General features: G+C 43.3%; 2 protein-coding genes and 1 pseudogene across 3 annotated transcripts in view; 2 read left to right on the top strand and 1 right to left on the bottom strand.

Moving 5' to 3' along the window:
• IHO1 (interactor of HORMAD1 1) overlaps positions 1-5,227 on the bottom strand; it is a 35,780-nt gene extending 30,553 nt beyond the window's left edge. The window contains exon 1 of the mRNA XM_043590374.1: positions 1,736-5,227. The gene's annotated coding sequence lies outside the window, so the exon portion shown is untranslated. The remainder of the gene's footprint in view (positions 1-1,735) is intronic.
• Positions 5,228-10,176: 4,949 nt separating this feature from the next.
• CA2H3orf84 (chromosome A2 C3orf84 homolog) lies at positions 10,177-20,078 on the top strand. 2 transcript variants are annotated; one of them, XM_043590372.1, is made up of 4 exons: positions 10,177-10,304; positions 12,292-12,405; positions 19,240-19,296; positions 19,690-20,078. In XM_043590372.1, exons 1-4 carry the CDS (start codon positions 10,278-10,280, stop codon positions 20,074-20,076), a joined length of 585 nt encoding a protein of 194 aa, XP_043446307.1. In that variant the 5' UTR covers positions 10,177-10,277; the 3' UTR covers positions 20,077-20,078. The 2 variants fall into 2 exon arrangements, with proteins under 2 accessions (XP_043446307.1, XP_043446306.1); XM_043590371.1 differs by having other exon boundaries at positions 10,178-10,304; positions 19,669-20,078.
• Positions 14,712-15,691, top strand: LOC122488702 (annotated as a pseudogene).
• Positions 20,079-20,505: the final 427 nt, after the last annotated feature.

Raw genomic sequence — 20,505 nt, 5'->3', positions numbered from 1 at the left:
TCAGAGATAATATAAAAATGAAATCATAAAAGAAAGCTGATGCAACTTCAGCTCAGGTCATGATCTCACAGTCTGTGGGTTCAAGCCCTACGTCAGGCTCTGTGCTGACAACTCAGAGCCTAGAGCCTGCTTCAGATTCTGTGTCTCCCTCTTTCTCTGCCCCTCCCCTGCACGCTTGCACACACTCTCTCTCTCTCAAAAATAAATAAATAAACATTAAAAAATTTGTTAATCATAGAGACTGTTTTCTTTTGTATAAAGGTGGTAAAATGCAAGTATAATAATATACTCTGTTACTGAGGCTGGAAGGAAAGAGGCACTTTCAAGCACTTCTGCTGGGAAGGCCTCTGTGGAGGAGAATTTGGCACTATCTAGAACATTTAAAAATGTATTTACTGTTTAATCCAGCAATCCTACTTCTAAGGATTGGGATCTATGCCAATAATACTTTGACAGAAATAGAAAATTATATATACACATGTCTCTTCAATACAATACCATTTGTAATAGCAAGACCATAAACAACTCAATACCCATCAGTTGGTGAATAGTTGAACAAACTATGGTATATTCATACAATGGAGTTTTATGGAACTGTTAAAAGGAATATATATTCTTGTGTATATAAGATATACTTCAATATACTCTGGGAGTGACCTCCCAGAATATTGCTAAGCACAAAGAAAAAAAAAAAAAGGTAAGGTGAAGAATAGTGTATGTGGTATGCAATATTTCATCCAAAAATGTCAAGGGAACATGAATATAAATAAATATACACACATAGCAATGTGCTTATTTTTTTTAAGTAAGGAAAGAAGAAAAGCAAGGAGGAAGAGAGAGATAAGAAAAATAGATAAACTGAAAACCAACAAAAACGTTTACCTTGGAGGGCAGAGATAGGGTGGAGAGGCTAGAAATGAAAACTAGACTTCTCCAACTGTAGCAGTTTTTACAGTTTCAACTTTAGAATAAGTACATATAATCACATAGTTACAAAACAAAATTAAATAAAAAATGGGGAAAACCAAGCAATTCCTACAAAGGAGCAAAATGGAACATACAAGTTGGTTATTGAGCCCCACAAGGAGGGTCTATTTCCTGTGCCTCTAAATATAATTTGATACCACATCTCTAGTGAAGTGTAGCCTAAAGACAAAATGAACAGTAAAGGAATCTGTGTATTTGTTTTCAGTAATCATAGTTAGTAAAAAATATATACATATATACATATATATGTATAATATACATGTATATAGACATACATGTAATATACATACATATATACATGTAGCATCTATCAGAATACAGCAAATCAATAATATATTAATGTAGTCATTGGGAATAAAAATTTTCAGTGTATGAGAAAAGAGATAGAAATACAAAATAAGGTTAAGCAAAAACCCTATAATCCTAGGTCTGAAATAAATAGAAAATTATTAGTAATTCTTGATGTACAATCTTAGCACCCAGCTTTTGGTCTTGAAATACCATTCACCACTACAAGGAACCAGTTCTGGGGCAGAAAATGTACAACTTGAGTCTGGGATATCTAGTCCCAGAGAACAAGGAAGTTATCAAAGACTACCAGGGCCAAAGATTACTGGAGAGCTAGCTTAAAGGGCTTCCTCTGTTAAATTTATAGTTTTTAAAACCTTCATCAGTCACTTTGGAAGATACGCAACCACCTTATTATTTTGAAAGCTGGTAGGGTAGACAAAAGAATCATTTCTCTTACCTTTCTAGGAAGACGCACTTCAAAGTAACCAACATATAGATGTGAGAATGTTCTTTATAGAAGTATTTCAGCTAATAAACACAGAATGAATGGTACAATTAGATTATTACCATTTTGGAGGTGCAATGAAAATAATGGATCTAGACAATGATCATAAATGGCTGTTTAAACCATGAGGTGAAAGGTAATAGGAAACTTTATAATGAATAGATCAGGCTGAAAACACCTAAATCCTTCAGTTGATCTTTTATTCACAAAGACAGAAACCAGCCCTAGTATGAGCCTCTTGATGAGGTTCAACAGGAGGTGCCAAGCATTACCAAAGAAGTAAGTATACTTGCCAAAAATATTGATCCCTAATCTAATTAACCTTCTAGATGTAAGGACCAGTATACAGAAAATACAGTGGTTAAATAGAACCAGTGGAATGGAATCAGCAAAATCCAGAGGGGTTAATTCTACAGTTTAAATGATCATATTCTTTTAAAGCATAAGAGGCAAGAAAAAAAAGAGATATGGGAGACTATAAATTAGAAGAGATTTATGAGCCACACCAACCAAATACAATGTGTTTGGATACTGAATTATAAGAAAGCAATTAAGAAAATTTAAACATTGACTAGCTACTTAATGATATCGATAAATTGTTACTTTAAGTGTGGTAATGATATTGTGGTTATGATAAAAACAGAGTCCTTATCTTTTATACATACATAAATTTTAAATTAATAAAATAATCTCCAAAACTTTTGTTTTGCTTTAAAATAATAGAGATGGATTAGGGGACCTGGAAAGGGGTACAGACTGCCCCTGGGTTGATAATTGTTGAAGCTAGGTGATGGGTACATTGGCATTCATTCATCCAATGATTTCTACTTGACATGTTTGAAATTTTCCACACAAAAAATTGATGTATGAATTGGTAAATGCCTGTATTAGCTGACAACACCCAACATTGTTACCTCCAGCCCAGACCCCTCTCCTGAACTTCAGACTCCTATATTCAAGTGCTGGCCTGACATCTCTACTTGGGTGACTAATATGCACCACAAACCAACATGTCCAAAACTAAGATTGTCATTTTTTCCCCCAAAACATTCTCCACCTACAGTCGTCCTATTCCAGTTAACAGCAACTCCATCTTTCTAGTTGCTCAAGCCAAAATCTAAGAGTCCTCTTTGACTCTCTTCTCACATCCAGTCTGTCAGCAAATACTATGATTCCTTCAAACATATTCAGTATCTGTCCACTTTAAGTTCCTTCTTCTATAGGTTTACCAGAAAAAATATAGGACGCTCAAATTTGAACTTCCCAAATATTGCCCAGGACACACTTGTACTAAAAAAAATATTGTTTACCTGAAATCCAAATTTAACTTGGTGTCCTGTATTTTTATTTGCTAAATCTGGCAACTTTAGATTCAGAGTTCCTCTAACCTTAAGTCAGATCATGTTATCCCTGCTCCTACCCTACTCCAATACAAGCCAGAATTCCCATGATTATCTCTGGTGTCTGCAATCTCCCCTTAGCCCTGCTTTTTTCCCATCTACACTCCATTCCACACTTCTTATGGGGCTTCTCACTGCTGCTTTCCCTTGCTGGGAACCAGCACCACAACCAGAACCACAACCAGCTTCAGGCCCCTTTCCCATACTGTTTTCTCCACTTGGATCACTCTTCCTTCAGATTATCCGCATAATAGGCCAAACCACATCCACCACCTCCAGGGGTTCTCTCAAATTATTCAAAACTGTAGCACCTCAATAATCAATGTTTCTTCTCTGCTTTTTCTCCAAAGCATACCATTATTCTAATACACTATATATTTTTAAATTTTACCTTGTTTTGTCTGTCTCAGCATGCACATCCAAGCCTACAAGAATGTAATGTTAAGCTCTTTGAGGATAGGAATTTTTGTGTTCGGTTCACTGCTATATCCTCAGACTCTAGAAATTGTGCCTGGCACATAATAGGTGCCCAGAAAACACTTACTGTTAAATCAGTTGGTTTTTTTTGTTTTGTTTTGTTTTTTTAATGAGAACTAAATTAGGACAATAGAGCAAAACTTTCCAAGTATCCACAAATTTAAAAATACATATGATTTGGTTTTAATTATTACATTTCAAATCCCTAGATCTGCATAGACTTATTGCATATTTAAAAAAAGAGGAAGAATTGAAGTAAATCTAGGATTCCTGACTCATGTTTACTTATTTCTTTGATAGTCTGAGCTTTTTTCTTCCATCAACACTTCAAAAATTCTTCCTTCTAGAGTCTGGATTTAGCATCTAGACAATTTTACATACATCACTACAAGGCCATTATTACTACATCTAGATGTACATCCTTTATCATCTTCCATTTCTGTTTATGTTAAGAAAGGAGAATAATTTATGCAGTATGTGGCTTGGGGTTTAGAATAACTATGCTCCTGGTTCCAGACCAAACTTACTCCTAAGAGATTTCTTACATGTTGAGAAAATCCCATGGTTGCACCCTTGACTATGTCTAAGGACCACATGGGGCTTGATGTGCTCAGCCTCAGGTTTATCTGTTCTCTATGCATTTACCTGTCACCATGCTACCTATTATAGGCTTTAAATTCCCAGAGGGCAGAAATCCCATCTGCCTATACCTATCCTTGTAGATGCTAGCACACTAGTAATGAAGTAGTAGTCATTCTTAGGTAGGACACTAGGTAAATGAAAACTGAAATGCACACATTACAAACTTCCAAGGGCAGGGTTCTCTCTCCCTCTCATCTCCCAATCCTATTAGAAGAAGCATAAAAGCAGAGGAAACGTTTAAGTGCACGCAAGGTATACAACTGTCTCCCTAGGAAGGGCGCTGACAAGGAGTTAGGCAAGGGAGAAACATGTGTGAAGAGAATGCCCTAAGGGGAAGTACACCACCGCCACCATCTGACCCCCGTCTTCAACACTGAGACTCCTGAGGCCACAGTGTGAGGTCCTCCACATGCTCTTCTGGCTCCTCCACTCGGTCACAGAAAAAAACAGTTCTCTCTCTCTCAGACTTTGTGCCCCTTGGGCCTCGACCAGGCCCTCCTAAACCTCATACGACCGTTCACTCTCATCTTCAGTCTCTTTTCAATTAGGAGACACGCTCTGGGCTCCCAGACTAAATCATTCAGATGTCCTTTCCAGAGGCCTCCAAGGGATACTGCATAATTATAAGGCAAATCCCAGTTTCCCGGGTTCCTGTTCACGCTTTCTGGGCCGATTCTCTTTCTTGCGTCTCCTAATCCCAGACTCGGGATGAGAGGCTGTGGACACCCGGGAATCTAAGGAAAATAACTCCAAAGATGAGCACAGAAAGTCTCCTTGAAGAGCCAGAGAGGTCTTCCGTCACAGAGAAAGAATGAATGGCTAGGAATTCCAGGACAAGGATCAAGTTGGACAACCCGGCGTCCCAAGAATCTCCTCGACGTCGCCAGAAATCTCGAACCTGTACTCAAGGCCCCCGTATGGCTCCCCGACCTCTCCACCTTCACCCCCTCCCCCTCCCCCTCCCTGCCCTTCCTGGCCAAACCCCTCCCGCCTCCACCTCTGAGGGACAGCTCGCGCCCCACCTGGGGCGTCTCTGATCTTACCTCAAGGCTACTTAGTCCCACTGAAGTTGCCTGAGCATGCGTGGTCCCGCCCCTAAGGCCCTATCTGACCAATGAGGATTAAGTCCTGCCTTCTGGGCCCGCCCCCTCTGCTGCATTGCGTTAAAGGTTTTAACTGGCGTGCCGGTTTTACCAGCACTTTCATTGGCCAGGCCAGGCGGTCTACCTCGGGGCGAGTACTGCTGCATGCCTTACCTGTCCCACGTGTACCTCTCAAGAGGTACCTGCGTGTCTCCACATTCACACCCAGCTGCCACCCACACCCCACCCAGCATCCCCTCAGCAAGGCAGACTGCTCAGGAGTTACCTGACACACACCCTGCTGCATGCGGAGAGGACTGTGTGCCCAGCGGCTAGGACATGGCTAGGGCCCAAGTGGTCCTAACAAGAGCTGGGTAAGGGGAGCCGCTGAGAAGAGAGGAGCTGTGGTCAAAAGGGAACACAGAACTGGGGGCCTGGCCTGTTGGGGAAAGAAAGGCAAGAAATAGTCCAAGGTACCTTGCCTGCTAGGTACTGACTGGGGCAGCCTGAGGGCAGAGTGGACAGGGGCAAAGGGTGTTGGGCGGTGGGGGTCTCTGCCTCTAATGGTTATAGATGGCCTTTAAAGTCGTGAAATAGAGAGTTCACCAATAAAGTTGCATGGATGGAAAACATTGTGTTGATTGAGCCCCAGGACACACACTTTAGAGGCCTAGATAAGGAAAAGGCAGTAAAGGACCCAAAGTAGGTGTGGTCAGGGACAGGGGAGGGACACCAGGAGAGTGAGGTGCTGTGGAAGCCTCCTGGACCATCCTTCGAAGAGGAGGAGGAGACCAGCTATTTTGTTAGGTGGGAGAATGGAGGTTTGATTGGAAGGCTGGTTCTTGGATTCCCCAGGAAAGATTTACATGAGGATCCCCACTGGAATAAAGACAGCCAGAGGAAGGTAGCAAGCACAAAGCAGTTTATTAGGTTTATTAAGATGGGAAAGTGGGCAGGCCCAGAGATGGCAACTGTCTTTAAGATGGGTGTCTTTTCTTTTTATGTTCGCATAGTTTATGGGTCATAGCTAGGACCAACTCTGACTGAGAAGGGAGGACTCCTACTGGTTGGGAGGGAGAATTTTTGGCCCTACAAGGTTCTTGCTGGAATTGTCTTGGCCATCTTGCCCATGGGGTTGGGGGTGTGAAACTCACAATGTAAATATATTATAATGAACCTAGGGAGTCACTTTGGGGCAGAGGTTGAAGTGAGAGTGCACATTCTGCACCTATGGCTCTTGGTCTGTCAGCCCCTGGGTTTTAGAAGCCATAAGACTAAGATTTTAAAAGCCACAAAGTTAGACTTTGTGCCCTCAGGCTTCTAATATGTCACCTATTTATCACAGTCCTTGCCTCAAGCTCACGTCTAACTAACTGCCTACTTCATCAATGTCAGATGCTCCTGATGGGTCAAGGAAAATGAAAAGTAAGAATTAATTATGGGTGACCTTGACAGAAGCAGTTTTAATCATTGTAGTAGGGGCAAAAACCTGATTATAACTAAGTGTGTGGATTCAATGCATCTGATAAAGGACTGTTATCCAAAATATATAAAGAATCCTTAAAACCCAACAATAAGAATACAACCCGATTTAAAAAAAATTTTTTTTCAATGTTTATTTATTTTGGGGACAGAGAGAGACAGAGCATGAACGGGGGAGGGGCAGAGAGAGAGGGAGACACAGAATCAGAAACAGGCTCCAGGCTCTGAGCTGTCAGCTCAGAGCCCGACGCGGGGCTCGAACTCACGGACCGCGAGATCATGACCTGGCTGAAGTCGGACGCTTAACCGACTGCGCCACCCAGGCGCCCCACAACCCGATTTTAAAATGGGCTAAAAAATCTAACATAATGCACCAAAAAAAAAAAAAAAAGATATATAGATGGCAAATAAGCATATGAAAAGATGCTCAATATTATATATCACTAGGAAAGTGCACATTAAAACAATAATGAGGGGTGCCTGGTTGGCTCAGTCAGTTAAGTGACTAGACTCTTGATTTCCCAACTCTTGATTTCGGCTCAGGCCATAATCTTATGATTCATGAGTTTTAGCCCCACATCAGGCTTCATGCTGGCATTGTGGAGCCTGCGTGGGATTCTCTCTTTCTCTCTGCCCTTCCCCTGCTCGTGTTCTCTCTCTGAAAATAAATAAACTTAAAAAAAATGAGCTAGTACTACATACCTGTTAGAATGGCCAAAATCCAGAACAAACACAAAATGCAGGTGAGGATATGGAGCAACAGGAACTCTCACCACTAATGGAAATGCTAAATAGTACAACCACCTTGGAAGATTGTCAGTTTCTTACAAAACTAAACATAGTCTTGTTATATGATCTAGCAAATCATGCTCTTTGGTATTTACCCAAAGGACTTGAAAACTTATGTCCACACAAAAACCTGCACATGGATATTTATAGCAGCTTTATTACATAATTGCAAAACAAGCAAGCAAGATATCATTTTCAGTAAGTGAATGAATAAATAAACTGTGGTACATTCAGACAATGGGATATTATTAAGCACTAAAAAGAAATGAGCTATCATGCTAGGCAAAGACATAGAGGAAACTTAAATATATCTTCCTAAGTGAATATATATCAAAAAGATTCCAACCATTTGACATTGTGGAAAAGGCAAAATTATGGAGACAGTAAAAGGATCAGTGGTTACTATGGGTTAGGGGGTTGGGAGGTGGAGCACAGAGAGTTTTTAGGACAGTGAAACTATTCTGTATGATACTATAGTGGTGCATACGTGTAATTGCATTCGTGTAATTGCAGTATACATTTGTCCAAACCCGTAGAATATACAACTCCAAGAGTGAACTATGGACTTTGGGGGATAATGACATGTCTATTTAAGTTCAGCAATTACAAGCGTGCTATTCTGGTGGGAGATATTGGTAATAGGAAAGGTTATGCATGTGTGGGGCAGGAGGTATATGAGAAATCTCTTCCACTCAATTTTGCTGTGAACCTAAAATTGCTCTAAAAGTCTATTTAAAATATACATATAGGAGCGCCCAGGTGGCTCAATCGGTTAAGCGTCTGACTTCGGCTCAGGTCATGATCTCATGGTTCTTGAGTTCAAGCCCCGCGTCGGGCTCTGTGCTGACAGCTTGCAGTCTGGAGTCTGCTTCAGATTCTGTGTCTCCCTCTCGCTGCCCCTGCCCTGCTCATGCTGCTCTGTCTCTCTCCCAAAAGTAAATAAAAACATTAAAAATTAAAAAAATATATATATATGTATGTGTACATATATTAGGGGCATCTGGGTGGCTCAGTCAGTTAAGTGTCTGACTTCAGCTCAAGCCATGATCTCATCTATCCTGTATTCTGAATTTGATGCTTATCATTTCTATGCATGTTTTATACTTTTAGTTCATATGTTTGTATCTATAAACAATACATAACATTGTTTTACATGATTGAATCATTTTATAAATGGTATAATTTGTGCATATTTCTACAATTTGACTTTTTGACTCACCGTTTTTAAGACATATCTTTGTGGATTCAAGTATCTTTCTTATTGCCCTGTTGGTAAAACATTCAGACTGCTTACAGTTTTTTTCTTTCCCTATGCAGGTGCTGCAATGAACATTTCTGTACCTGTGAATACATGTGAGAAGAGATCTTAAGGGTAACTATAGTAGGGTGGGCTTTCTGGCTAGTACGGCTTACACCAGTGACACCAGCTGGGTCTAAATGTTTCCTCCTGCTAAACTCTTTTTTTTTTTAATGTTTATTTGGGGTGCCTGGGTGGCTCAGTCGATTGGGCATCTGACTTTGGCTCAGGTCATGATCTCACGGTTCATGAGTTTGAGCCCCTCATTGGGCTCTGTGCTGACAGCTTGGAGCCTGGAGCCTGCTTCAGATTCTTTGTCTCCCTCTCTCTCTGTCCCTCCCTGCTCATGCTCTGTCTCTCTTTCCTTTAAATATAAATAAACATTAAAAAAAATTAAAGAAAAAAGTTTGTTTATTGAGAGAAAGAGAGCACACACGAGCAGGGAAGGGGTAGAGAGAGAGAGAGAGAAAATCCCAAGCAGGCTTCACACTTAGCATGGATCCCAACATGGGGCTCGATCTTGACTATGAGATCCTGACCCTTAAGATCATGACCTGAGCTGAAAGCAAGAATCAGACACTTAACCGACTGAGCACCCAGGCACCCCTGCTTTTTATTGGTACATTTTTAGAGGCTGATTGCCTCTTCTTTTGGTTAGTGAAAGGGCTGAACTCTTCATGTCCCTGTGTTACAAATGAGAAAGAGACAATAATCTGCCGAAGAGTAGCTTGGAATGGAACCACAATGTCAAATATTTTCATGCTCCTTCTTTTGCTGCTCTATTATGCTCTCTTTCTTCACTGGGGCCCTGGTAACAGTCACCTGCCCCAGTGTTCTCAGACATCATAGACTCCTGAGAGAAAAGTTTACAGAGCCTTATTCTGAAGCAGCACTTTTATACTAAGAGCCATAAACCGTTTTAACATTTCTTCTGAGTCCACGGAATGCTTTCTAAATTTATGTCCCTGGCAGTATGGGTGCACAATTCTAAAATGCAAGATTCACCTCTAAAATGTTCTTTGATATTTCATTGACTGTATTCATCACACTCCACTGTGGACTATGTTTCTATATGTAAGGACTCTCTCAGAATGTTAATGATGAGGGGCATATTTCTCTCATAAAGAAGTAAAGAAGTAAAACCAAGCAGGAAGCACAAAGGGGTAGCAGACTGGGTACTGCCTCAACAACCAGCAGCATTGTGCAGTCACAACCTCTCTTTGTCACTAAGCAACAAGAGGTTGACCTCTGAGATTCTCTTTCCTCAGGCATAGCCTCAAAAAGACAAGAGGAAAGTTTGCCTTTTCTGCTTCCTTCCTGGAAAGATGCAAAGTGCTTTAGTAGGATCCTGGGTAAGAGTGCATTTTACAATTAATCCTGGCCCTTGGCTCTAGGGTAGTACCTGAAATTTGAATGAATCATGAGAATAAATTTAGCAAGACAGGTTTCATTGAGCACACAGGCTCGTGAAGGACCTTGAACTTCCCACTCCCCCTCTGCCATTCTGAGGTCGCCCCTGTAGCCTACCTAGTCTTTACAATGCCATGTCCTTTTCCATGTGTCCTGGTCTGATGCTAATCAGCTGAACCTCCTAGTCTAATAGCCACCCCATTTATTCCCAGTCCTTTGCTTGGTCCTCCCACACTTCTGAAATTTGACTGTTCTCTATACTGGGAACATCTTGCAGGCAAAGACTGTTTTCTTCCATGTGTATATCCCATGCCTGGAATGCAGTAAAGGCCCAGTAAATACTATTGAATTAAACTGAATATTGAGCAAGCAGCGTCCAACAGACAGTAGAAAGATGGACAGACAAGTTGGGCAACCTGAGCCCTCAGTGGGATGAAAAGATTAAGGGCCTCTTAGTCATGTATAAGAACCCACAGTAATGGTCAGAGGACAAACTTGGGAGAGCTTCTTTCTGCTCAGGGCTATGATCGTGGAGGACCAACCACACCGACCCTCTCCAGGGAGCTCTCAGGACAAAGAGTTGGGCTCTGGGAGTTCCCTGGCTAGACATGCTTATTGTCCATAGGGTGTCTACCTAATGACATCAACACAGTATGGCTCCTTCTTAGACCCCTGATAAATGCTCATTTCTGTCTTTTGCCAGTCCCTGTCTCAGAAATTCTCTCCAGAAGGTATCACTGTTAATGAAGTACTTATTTTGAAAAGTTTATCCCTTGCTTAGGTGTCCCAGTTTCAGAGGGTGCCCTTCTTGTCCCAGAACATCAGGGTATGTGGCAAACAGGTGTTCATGACTTTGTCAATGGATGCCCAAGATGGATCCATTCAATCCCCAGAGAAAGATTGTATCACTGGACAGTGGCCTGTTCTCAAAAGTTTGCTCAGTGCTTTGAATCACCTCAGCTCAGAACCTGTTTGAGCCCCTCCCCTGATGAAAAGTCTCCCTTTGTTCTTAGAAGAGAATCCATATTCTTTTTTCTTTTATTAAAAAAAATTTGTAATGTTTATTTATTTTTGAGAAAGAGCATGCATGGGGGAGGGACAGAGAGAGAAGGAAACATAGAATCCAAAGGAGGCCCCAGGCTCTGAGCTGTCAGCACAGAACTCAATGAGGGACTTGAACCCATGAGCCACAAGATCACCACCTGGGCTGAAGTCAAATGCCTAACCGACTGAGCCACCCAGGCAACCCAAAAAATGCAGGTGGCCCGAGAATGCATATTCTTAAACCAGTGTTTCCTTGACCTTACCTCACTTGTTTGCTCACAATCCTTTAGTCATAAAGCCTCTTGTTTATTCTAACATATCTCTCTTTTTCTGACCTCCAGTCCTTTTACTCTTTCAGTTCCCATCCCATAGAATATTCTTCTGCTGTTCTTCATACAGCTGACTCCTTCTCACGTTCAGGTCCCACCCTCAATGTCATGAGGGGCTATCCCTGTTCTCTATCACTATTGATCCTAGTCATCAGGTTATTTCTTCCCCGACCCTATTTGCTGTGTCTGACTCCTCCACTAGAAGGAAGATTCACAAGGGCCAGGATCTTTCAGTCCTTTCACTGCTGTCTCCCCAGCTTATATTAGGGCCTCAAGGGAAAGATAGTGAGGAAAGATGGAAGAAAGGAAAGAAGGGAAAGAAAGAAAAAAAAAAAAAAGGTAGCCTTTCCCTGCCCACACATAGCCCTCCCAGGTGAGCCAGCACAGCTAAAGCCAACTGTTCTAATGATGGATGGCAGACGGGTGTCTCTTGTTCTCAGATTCTTTTTATTCTGTCAGTAGCTCCCAAGAGAGGCTTCTAGCCGGGAGACCCTGAGGTCTGAGACTCAGGGTTAGGGTTTGTGAAGGATTCACCCTCATACTTGCCTTGTTATAGCACAACACTGGCTTTTATGGGCACTACAGAGGCCAATTCAAGAGTGAAAGTGCTCAAGAATACCGTCTTGCAGCCAAGCCCCAGCCTCCAGCAGTGTTCCTGCGGCGATGTCAGGTACAAGGTAGCCCTGGGGGAAGCTGGGGTGGCTGGGCCAGTTTCTACTTGTCTCAGACCCCAAGAGCATCATCCCTAGACCTACCACAGCTGGACTGACATCTTATGCCAGCCTATCCCCAGGAAATGCATGAGGCCTGGCTCCTCTTCCCTGAAGTGGCAGGTCTTCCCCTTACAGACAGGGTGGAGAAGAGCTAGTACCAGGCTAGATAGTCTTGCTCAATGTTCTTTCTAGATGTAGGGAGAGTCAGGACCCAGGTTGGGTAAGTGGCCATGGAAAGAGAGCTTCCAGAATCCATAATGTAAGCCTTGAGTTTTGCCAACAACTGCTCTCAAGCCTAGATTCTTTGATGTCATAAAAGCCCATGGTCAAACACACAGTCAGCCTTATAGTCTAGGGGCCCCAGGAGGCCTTCTCTGGTGAGGGAAGCAGCATATAAAGTGACATGTGTAGCCAACGAGGACCAGAAAGGAGTGATGGCAGAGGTGGCTGGAAAAGGTTTCCAGAGAACAGGAGAGAGATGCAGGGCCCAGACCCTCCACTGCTTCTAGGCCTAGAGACAAGGAGAGGGCACTGAGCATCAGTTGGGGGTCCCAACAGTAAAAAGCTCACTCAATGCAGGAGAACTCAGCAGAGTGTACATGCAAAGGAATAGATGTAAGAGCCTCAGGTAAAGGTGGTATCACAAGTTGGTAACAACCAGCTGGTCAGTACCTTTGGACCCAAAGGGACAAGGGGAAGGTATGGCTCCTAGAACCCAGAAAGAGAGGGTGGTGTGGAGAGAACCACACTGAGAGGAGTCATGATCTTGGGTGGAGAGACACAGACAGGCAAGGGCTAGCCTGGGAGGGAGTTAAGAGAAGAAACACCTCCTCCTTTCTTCTCTCTATCTCCTCCCAGGGCTTTCCAGTGGCCAGAGGGAAGGCAGCCTGGTGAGGAATGCACTCAGATCATCCCTGTGGGCAACAGCAGTGGGAAGACCTTGGAAAGGGACCTGGAGGAGTGTCTGGAACATGCTCTGCCCATTACAGCTTCTTGCTTCCCAGCTTCTAGACAGATCCTACTTGATCTGCCATCTGAATTCTCCAGCACTTGCTTTCCCAGGCCAAGAACAGGGTCCTGGAGGCTGCCATGCTATGGAGCCTGAATCTCCTTAGGATTCTCAGTTGGAAGCACTGGCTGGCAATGCCTACTGAGTGAGCCAGCCCCAAATGCAACTCCAGACTGCTCATCTGGGTCCACCTCCCCTTGAGAGTAATGGGACCGGGGTAGTGCAGGGATAGAGGCAAACCGGGGACTTCTGGCTAGGTTTTTGTAGTAGCCCAGTGGCAGTTGTAATCCTAAAAACTGGAACATCCTCTCAATCTGGTCCCCAGGAAAGAAGTAGGGAACATGTTTTTGGGCATATTTTAATTGAAGACTTGCTACACAAAGCATTTACTAGCATTACCACTGGCTCCAAACAGCATGATCTATGTATCTTGGACTCAGATTGTATAAATGCCAAGTATAGTGGCTCTTTTAGGTCTAAAGCTCTTCTAATTAGTGGGACTGCTTGGGGAAGGTGCACATTTTATTTTCCTATTAGTTGAGAGATACCAGATTTCAGCCAGCTGATTACAGCTATTGTTGAAAACCTTTCTAAGATGTGACACCACTTTTCTTTAGTTTGGAGCAGGTAGAAATTTTGTTCATGTCATTTAGACGCAAGAAATTTCTCTTTTCTTCTTTTTATCTTCTAGATGAGATTAATTTATTGGTAGCTTTCACCTACCTAACTCTTGGGACATGTAATCCTGGTTCTGTTTGTCCTTAAGATCAGACAAGAGTCCCAGGGACCCATGATTTGGAGTAGGTCTTTCATTGGCAGTGCAACCCCTGCCATGCCTCAGTCTGTTACAGGGGCTCCTCACTCAGCACCCTACTGACTACAAAATGCCCAGCCTCCACAGGGTCCCTTAGCCTTCCCATACACAAATATTGCCCCCTCCCAAGAAATCTACTTCTCCTCCAAGGCCTCTTCAGCTGGAACCCCAGCCCAAGCTGCACCTGCTCAGAGACTATAGGCTTTACTACCTCAATGGAAAAGGACCATTACAGGTTTAGAAGCAAAGAAGCAGGTGAAATTCTCTCCAGGTACAGGAATACTCAGAACTGCCTGGGTGGAAGGAAATGACCACACTTCTCACCAGGCTCTCACTATTGTGAGAACAAAACTTAAGTCAGTGGGAGTCACTAGATTATCCTGCCACTGTAAGAATAGTGAGTTTTGCTTTTCTGGGGATGGTGTCTAGAGGCATTCAGAATGATCCAAAGTTTGGCATAACATCATAGGCCATCCTACAATACAGTCTTTAACAAAACTAAGCTGTCCTGAATCCATGGTAATAGAGTTGTGTACTTTTATACCAACAAGATTGGAAAAGCCCCCAAATCTGCGTGTGGCACATGAGCAGGCTGACTTCAAGAAGTTTGTGCTGTGAGACCTAAAGTTCTTATGAGGTTGTCTAAAACAGAAAACCATGTCAGCGGGGTGGTACTTCACATATGCTAAGTGTGTCCATGACCAGATCAAGTGTGCTTTCCTTATTGAGGAGCAGAAAAACACTGTTAAAGTGTTGAAGGCACAAACGCAGTCAGAAAGCTAATTTTTTTAATGAAACTTTTTTGAGTAATTTTTTTAAAAATCAAAAGACAAAAATATGTATATAGTGAGTTTTCATAGTCAGGGCTGCCTCCAACAACAAAGGCATCCACATTCCAGGGCTGTGTACAATTCTTCAGCTGAGGATAGAGATGCAAAAGAAATTTGGGGATCAATTGGAACTTGCTGCAGATTCCCAGGGTTTTTTTATTGAAATTTTTATTGAAACAATTATAAATTCATAAGCTGTTATGAGAAATAATAGAAATCCTTTCTACATTTTTCCCAGTTTCCCCCAATGATAACATTTTGCAAAACTATAGTATAATATCACAACCAGGACATTTTCATTAATGCAATCCACCTATCTCAGATTTCCAGTTTTACTTATTCTCATTTCTGTGTGTATATTAAGATCTATAAAATTTTATCACCAATGTAGGTTTGTGTATCCACCACCACAGTTAAGATACTGGCCAACCTCACAAGTATCCCTGGTTCTGGCCTTTTGTGACCACACCCACCAGCCTTCTGCTCCTCCACCCTTCTTCTGTCTCTTATCGCTGGCAACCACCACTCTCTTCTCCCTAAAATTTTGTCACTTCAAAATGTTATATAGGGGCACCTGAGTGGCTCAGTCGGTCAAGTGTCCAACTCTTGGTTTCAGCTCAGGTCATGATATTATAGTTTCGTGAATTTGAGCCCCTGCATCGGGCTCCATGGATTCTCTCTCCCTGTCTCTCTGCCCCTCCCCCACTCACGCTATCTCTGTCTCTCTCAAAATAAATAAACCTTAAAAAAGATTATATAAATAAAATGATACAGCATGAAACCTTTGGACATTGGTTTTTCTTTCTCAGCATAATTTCCTAGAGATTCATCTAAGTTGTTCATGGTTCATTCCTCTTCACTACTGAGTAGTATTCTATGGTACGTATATACCACTTTGTGTAACGATTCACCTATTAGAGGATATCTGGGCTGATTCTAGTTTTTGACTCTTATAAAAAAAGCTGCTATGAACATTTGTGTACAGGTTTTGGGGGGAACATAAATTTTCATTTCTTTAGAATAAATGTCCAGGAATGCAATTGCTGGGTCACATGGTTGTTGTATGTTTAGTTTTTAAAAGAAACTGCTGAACTGTTTCCTAGACTGAATGACTGTACCACTTTACATCCCCACCAGCAATGTATTAATGATCTAGTTTCTCTGCATTCTCCCCAATATTCGGTGTTGTCTCTATGTTTTATTTTAGTCATTCTGATTAATATGTCATGATATCTCATTGTGATTTTAATTTGCATTTCCCTAACGTTTAATGATGGTGAACATCTTTTCCTGTGTTATTTGCCATCTGTATATCCTCTTTGGTGAAATGTCTTCATGTTGTTTGCCCATTTTCTAATTGGATTTTTTTTTAATTTTACTTTTTATTTTTTTAAATTTACATCCAAATTAGTTAGCATATAGTGCAACAATGATTTCAGGAGTAGATTCCTTAGTGCCCCTTACCCATTTAGCCCATCCCCCCTCCCACAACCCCTCCAGTAACCCTCTGTTTGTTCTCCATATTTATGAGTCTCTTCTGTTTTGTCCCCCTCCCTGTTTTTATATTATTTTTGTTTCTCTTCCCTTCCCTTATGTTCATCTGTTTTGTCTCTTAACATCCTCATATGAGTGAAGTCATATGATTTTTGTCTTTCTCTGACTAATTTCACTTAGCATAATACCCTCCAGTTCCATCCACGTTGTTGCAAATGGCAAGATTTCATTCTTCTTGATTGCCGAGTAATACTCCATTGTATATATATACCACATCTTCTTTATCCATTCATCCATCGATGGACATTTGGACTCTTTCCATACTTTGGCTATTGTTGATAGTGCTGCTATAAACATGGGGATGCATGTGTCCCTTCGAAACAGCACACCTGTATCCTGGGGGTAAATACCTAGTAGTGGTTGTAGAGTAGTTCTATTTTTAGTTTTTTGAGGAACCTTCATACTGTTTTCCGGAGTGGCTGCACCAGCTTGCATTCCCATAATTGGATTGTTATTTTACTGTTTAATTGTGAGAATTCTCTATATATTCTAGATATTATTCCTTCATTGGATATTTGGTTTGCAAATATTTTCTCCCAGTCTGTAGCTTGTCTTTTCATCCTCTTTACATAAACTTTCACAGAGCAAAACTTGAAAAAAATTTTTGATGAGGTCCAATTTGTCAATTTTTTCTTTTATTGCTCTTGCTTTTGGTGTCAAGTCTAAGAACTCTTTCCCTAGTTCTAGATTCTGAAGATTTTTTCCTATGTTTTTTTTCTAAAAGGGTCCTGGGTTTTTAATCTCTGTCGTGTCAGCTTGCTTTATGAGGAATGGAAGGTAAGGCTGGCTGGCTTCCCACCTTCATGGAGTTTTCAATCTACCTGGAAAACCGGCACCAGGTGTCTAAGGCAGGATCTCCTGTAGGGGAGCTTTTTAAAGACACACACCACAGGCTCCACCCTGAAGAATCTGGTTCAGGGATCTGGGATGGATCTAGCCCCAGCCTTTACTCTAGGAACCTGCTGTCAGCTACTGCTCATACCCCAACCCAGGAAAGCCTGAACTCATCAGATCAGACACTTCATTCAAGTCTACAGCAGGAGAAGCTGAATGACTGACTAGAGACTGGGGACTCTGGGGGCAGAGACCAGGCACAAAGGCAAGGTTGATGGTCTTGGGAGAGATTTCTATTGAGGTCTGGGGGTTTGGGAGGTGGTCTTTCTCTGCCTGAAGATAGGGCATGGTTCTCTGGCTCCCAGCTGGGCCACAGCAAATGCCCCAGGGACCTCTGTCCCTGTTCATGATTTAAACAGCAAACACATATTGAGCCCAGTGCCAGGCACTATGCTCAGTTTTGGAGTTACAGATGTGAGCAAAACAGACAATAACCTTTGCCCACAATGAGCTTATGTTCTAGTCAGGAGTATTAGCTGGTAAGTAACATCATACTATGTAGTCACATAGTATTCCAGAAAGTGAAAAATGCAGAGTTGGCATGATGGCACTGCTGGTGTAGTGCTTGAAGAAGCCCTCCCAAGAAGGAAGTGAGAGGGAGTCCTATGGCCAATTGCAGGAAGAGTCCCAGACAGAAAGCACAGGTGGTGCAAAGGCCCAAGGTGGGAATAGCTGGTGTGTTTGAGGAGCAGTAAAGATGCCAGTGCAAGTTGCAGGTAATGGAGGGATCAATATAGTGTGGGTCTCATGGACCACTGTGAAGACTTTGGCTTTTACAAACATGAGGAACTGTCATGGGTTTTCAGCAAACAAGGAAGGTGATCTGATCTATGTATCATAAGAATTATTCTGCCTATTAAGAGGACAACAGACTGGAGGGAAAAGCTTGGAACCAGGGACACCAGGTAGGAAGCTCTTTCAATAATTCAAGCAAGAGAAGAAGGTGGCCCTTGGATGAGAGAAAGCAGTGAACTTGCTGAGGAATGGTCCAATCCTAGGTTCATATTGAAGGAATGATCAACAGGATTTCTTGACACACTGGATGTAGGGTATGAAAGAAAAGAATCAGGGGGATTTCAAGGTGTTTGGTAGGACCTAGCTGCCATGACCTGAGCTGGGGGAGGCTCTGAGCGGTGGAGGGGTGGGGTTGGGGAATGATCCAGAGCTCAGTCATGTGTTTGGAGATACCTGGATCATTTACAAGGCGCTATGAAATAGGCTGTTGGCTATTGAGTCTAGAATTCAGGAGAGAGCTCAAGCTAGAGAGAGAATTGACAGTTTTCAGGTGGTACTTACTTAGGGCCAAGAGTTTGGGTTGCTGATGAGGGATTAAATGTGGACAGAAAGGAAGCCTCTGGTCCTGGTCCTGGGCAATCTAGAGATAAAGGGTCTGACACGAACCTTGAACCACTGCCCTCCTGATGGCAGTATGTCTTAGAAGATGCCTCGGCCCCATCCTCAATCAGCAGCCCTAGAGACTTTTGCTTTGGAGGCAAATGCCAGCATGAGATGTCCTAGGAGTAAGGCGGTGCTTTAATTTGTAACTGCCCTTTCAGGATTTTGGCAAGTTTAGCAGTTTAGGGGTAGTAGCTCCTGGCAGCTTCCCTCCATTATGGATCCTGAGATAACATCTTAAGGGCAGGTAAGCATCATTTCCCCCCATTCACCTTCTTTCTCACTGTCTTTAAAGGAGCCAGCACAGCAACACTTCTTCTCCAAGCATGACAACCGTACTTCTTTCGACAAAGTGAGTGAAGAAAGGAAGGAGAGTGGGCAGACCCTCAGCCTAGGTTGAAGTTGAGGTAGGGTGGAGGGGATAAGACACTGTGGGGAGGGAGGGCTCCTGACAATCTCTCTTGTCTGGAAAATAGCCCATTCTCCAAACAGAGGTTTGGTTTCAGCCACTGGCTTGCCTGACAATGTGCAAGTATTCTGGGGCCCACTGACTTTCTAGAGGCTTCACCCTGGAATGGAAGGCATGGCTGGGGAGCAGGCCAAAGAGTCTGGGGTATGGGCCAGGGGAGCCAGGCATCACCAAGCAGGCTTGGGTTGAGGAGGACCTAAGGAGGGAGGTGTGTGGTGCCAGGACTGTGGGCCAACGGCCCATACCGTTGAGGAGGGCCCCTACTGCCTGCTGCAGGGAATTGGAAGGCGAAAAGACCTGGAGCACCTGTGGCAGCGGCACACCTTCCTGCGCTGGGCACCCTGTGAGCTGGAGTTGAGCCAGCAGCGGCCCCTTGAATCCTCCTACCAGGCCAATTTCCGGTCAGGCCCTGGACTCAGTGACATCCCCCAGCGCCTTGTCCACTTTGTACAGATCCAGCCTCCCCGTACCAGCACCACCTATCAGCAGAACTTCTGCCAACCATCCCAGGGTGGCCATTGTGGCAGCAACAATGTGGGGCCAGTCACCAACACACTGCCTGACCTCCCAGGGATCCCAAGACCCAAGCTGCTGCAGCATTACCTTCATGCTGGGGTCTCTGAGTGTCTAAACTGGTCCAGAGCATTAAACAATGATGGCTAACACAGAGGCCTATCTGTGCTTACACCCCAAGGGGTCTTAGAAGCTGGAGAGCAGTAAGGTCCATGGCGCCTGTGTACTGGGCAGGGGAGGATGTGCCCTGGGAACCCTGCCACTAAGTGAGAAGGGGTAAAGTCTATAGGAAGTACCATGGCCAAAGCAAGTCAGTTCTGGGAGTACCTTGCACTCAGTGTGGCTGCAGGGAAAGCAGAGTCAGTGACCCCTACTTGTATCCAGCAAAGACTGGAGGAGGAGGCAAAGGATGGCAGCTTTGATTTCTCCAGGAGGCTATTATGTCTCTAGGGGTCTGGTGTGTGGCCACATAGTTATGCCTAAGCTGGGACAGGGGGAGACTTCCCTGGCCACAGCCTATGCTGGGCTACCCCTCCCTATGGAGGTGAGCAGACGAGGAGCTGCTGAGTGACATGGACC

This window comes from Prionailurus bengalensis, chromosome A2 (assembly GCF_016509475.1).
Source record: "Prionailurus bengalensis isolate Pbe53 chromosome A2, Fcat_Pben_1.1_paternal_pri, whole genome shotgun sequence".
Taxonomy (NCBI): domain Eukaryota; kingdom Metazoa; phylum Chordata; class Mammalia; order Carnivora; family Felidae; genus Prionailurus; species Prionailurus bengalensis.
Note: the sequence above shows the minus strand (reverse complement) of the source record. Positions and strands in the feature narration are given on the sequence as shown.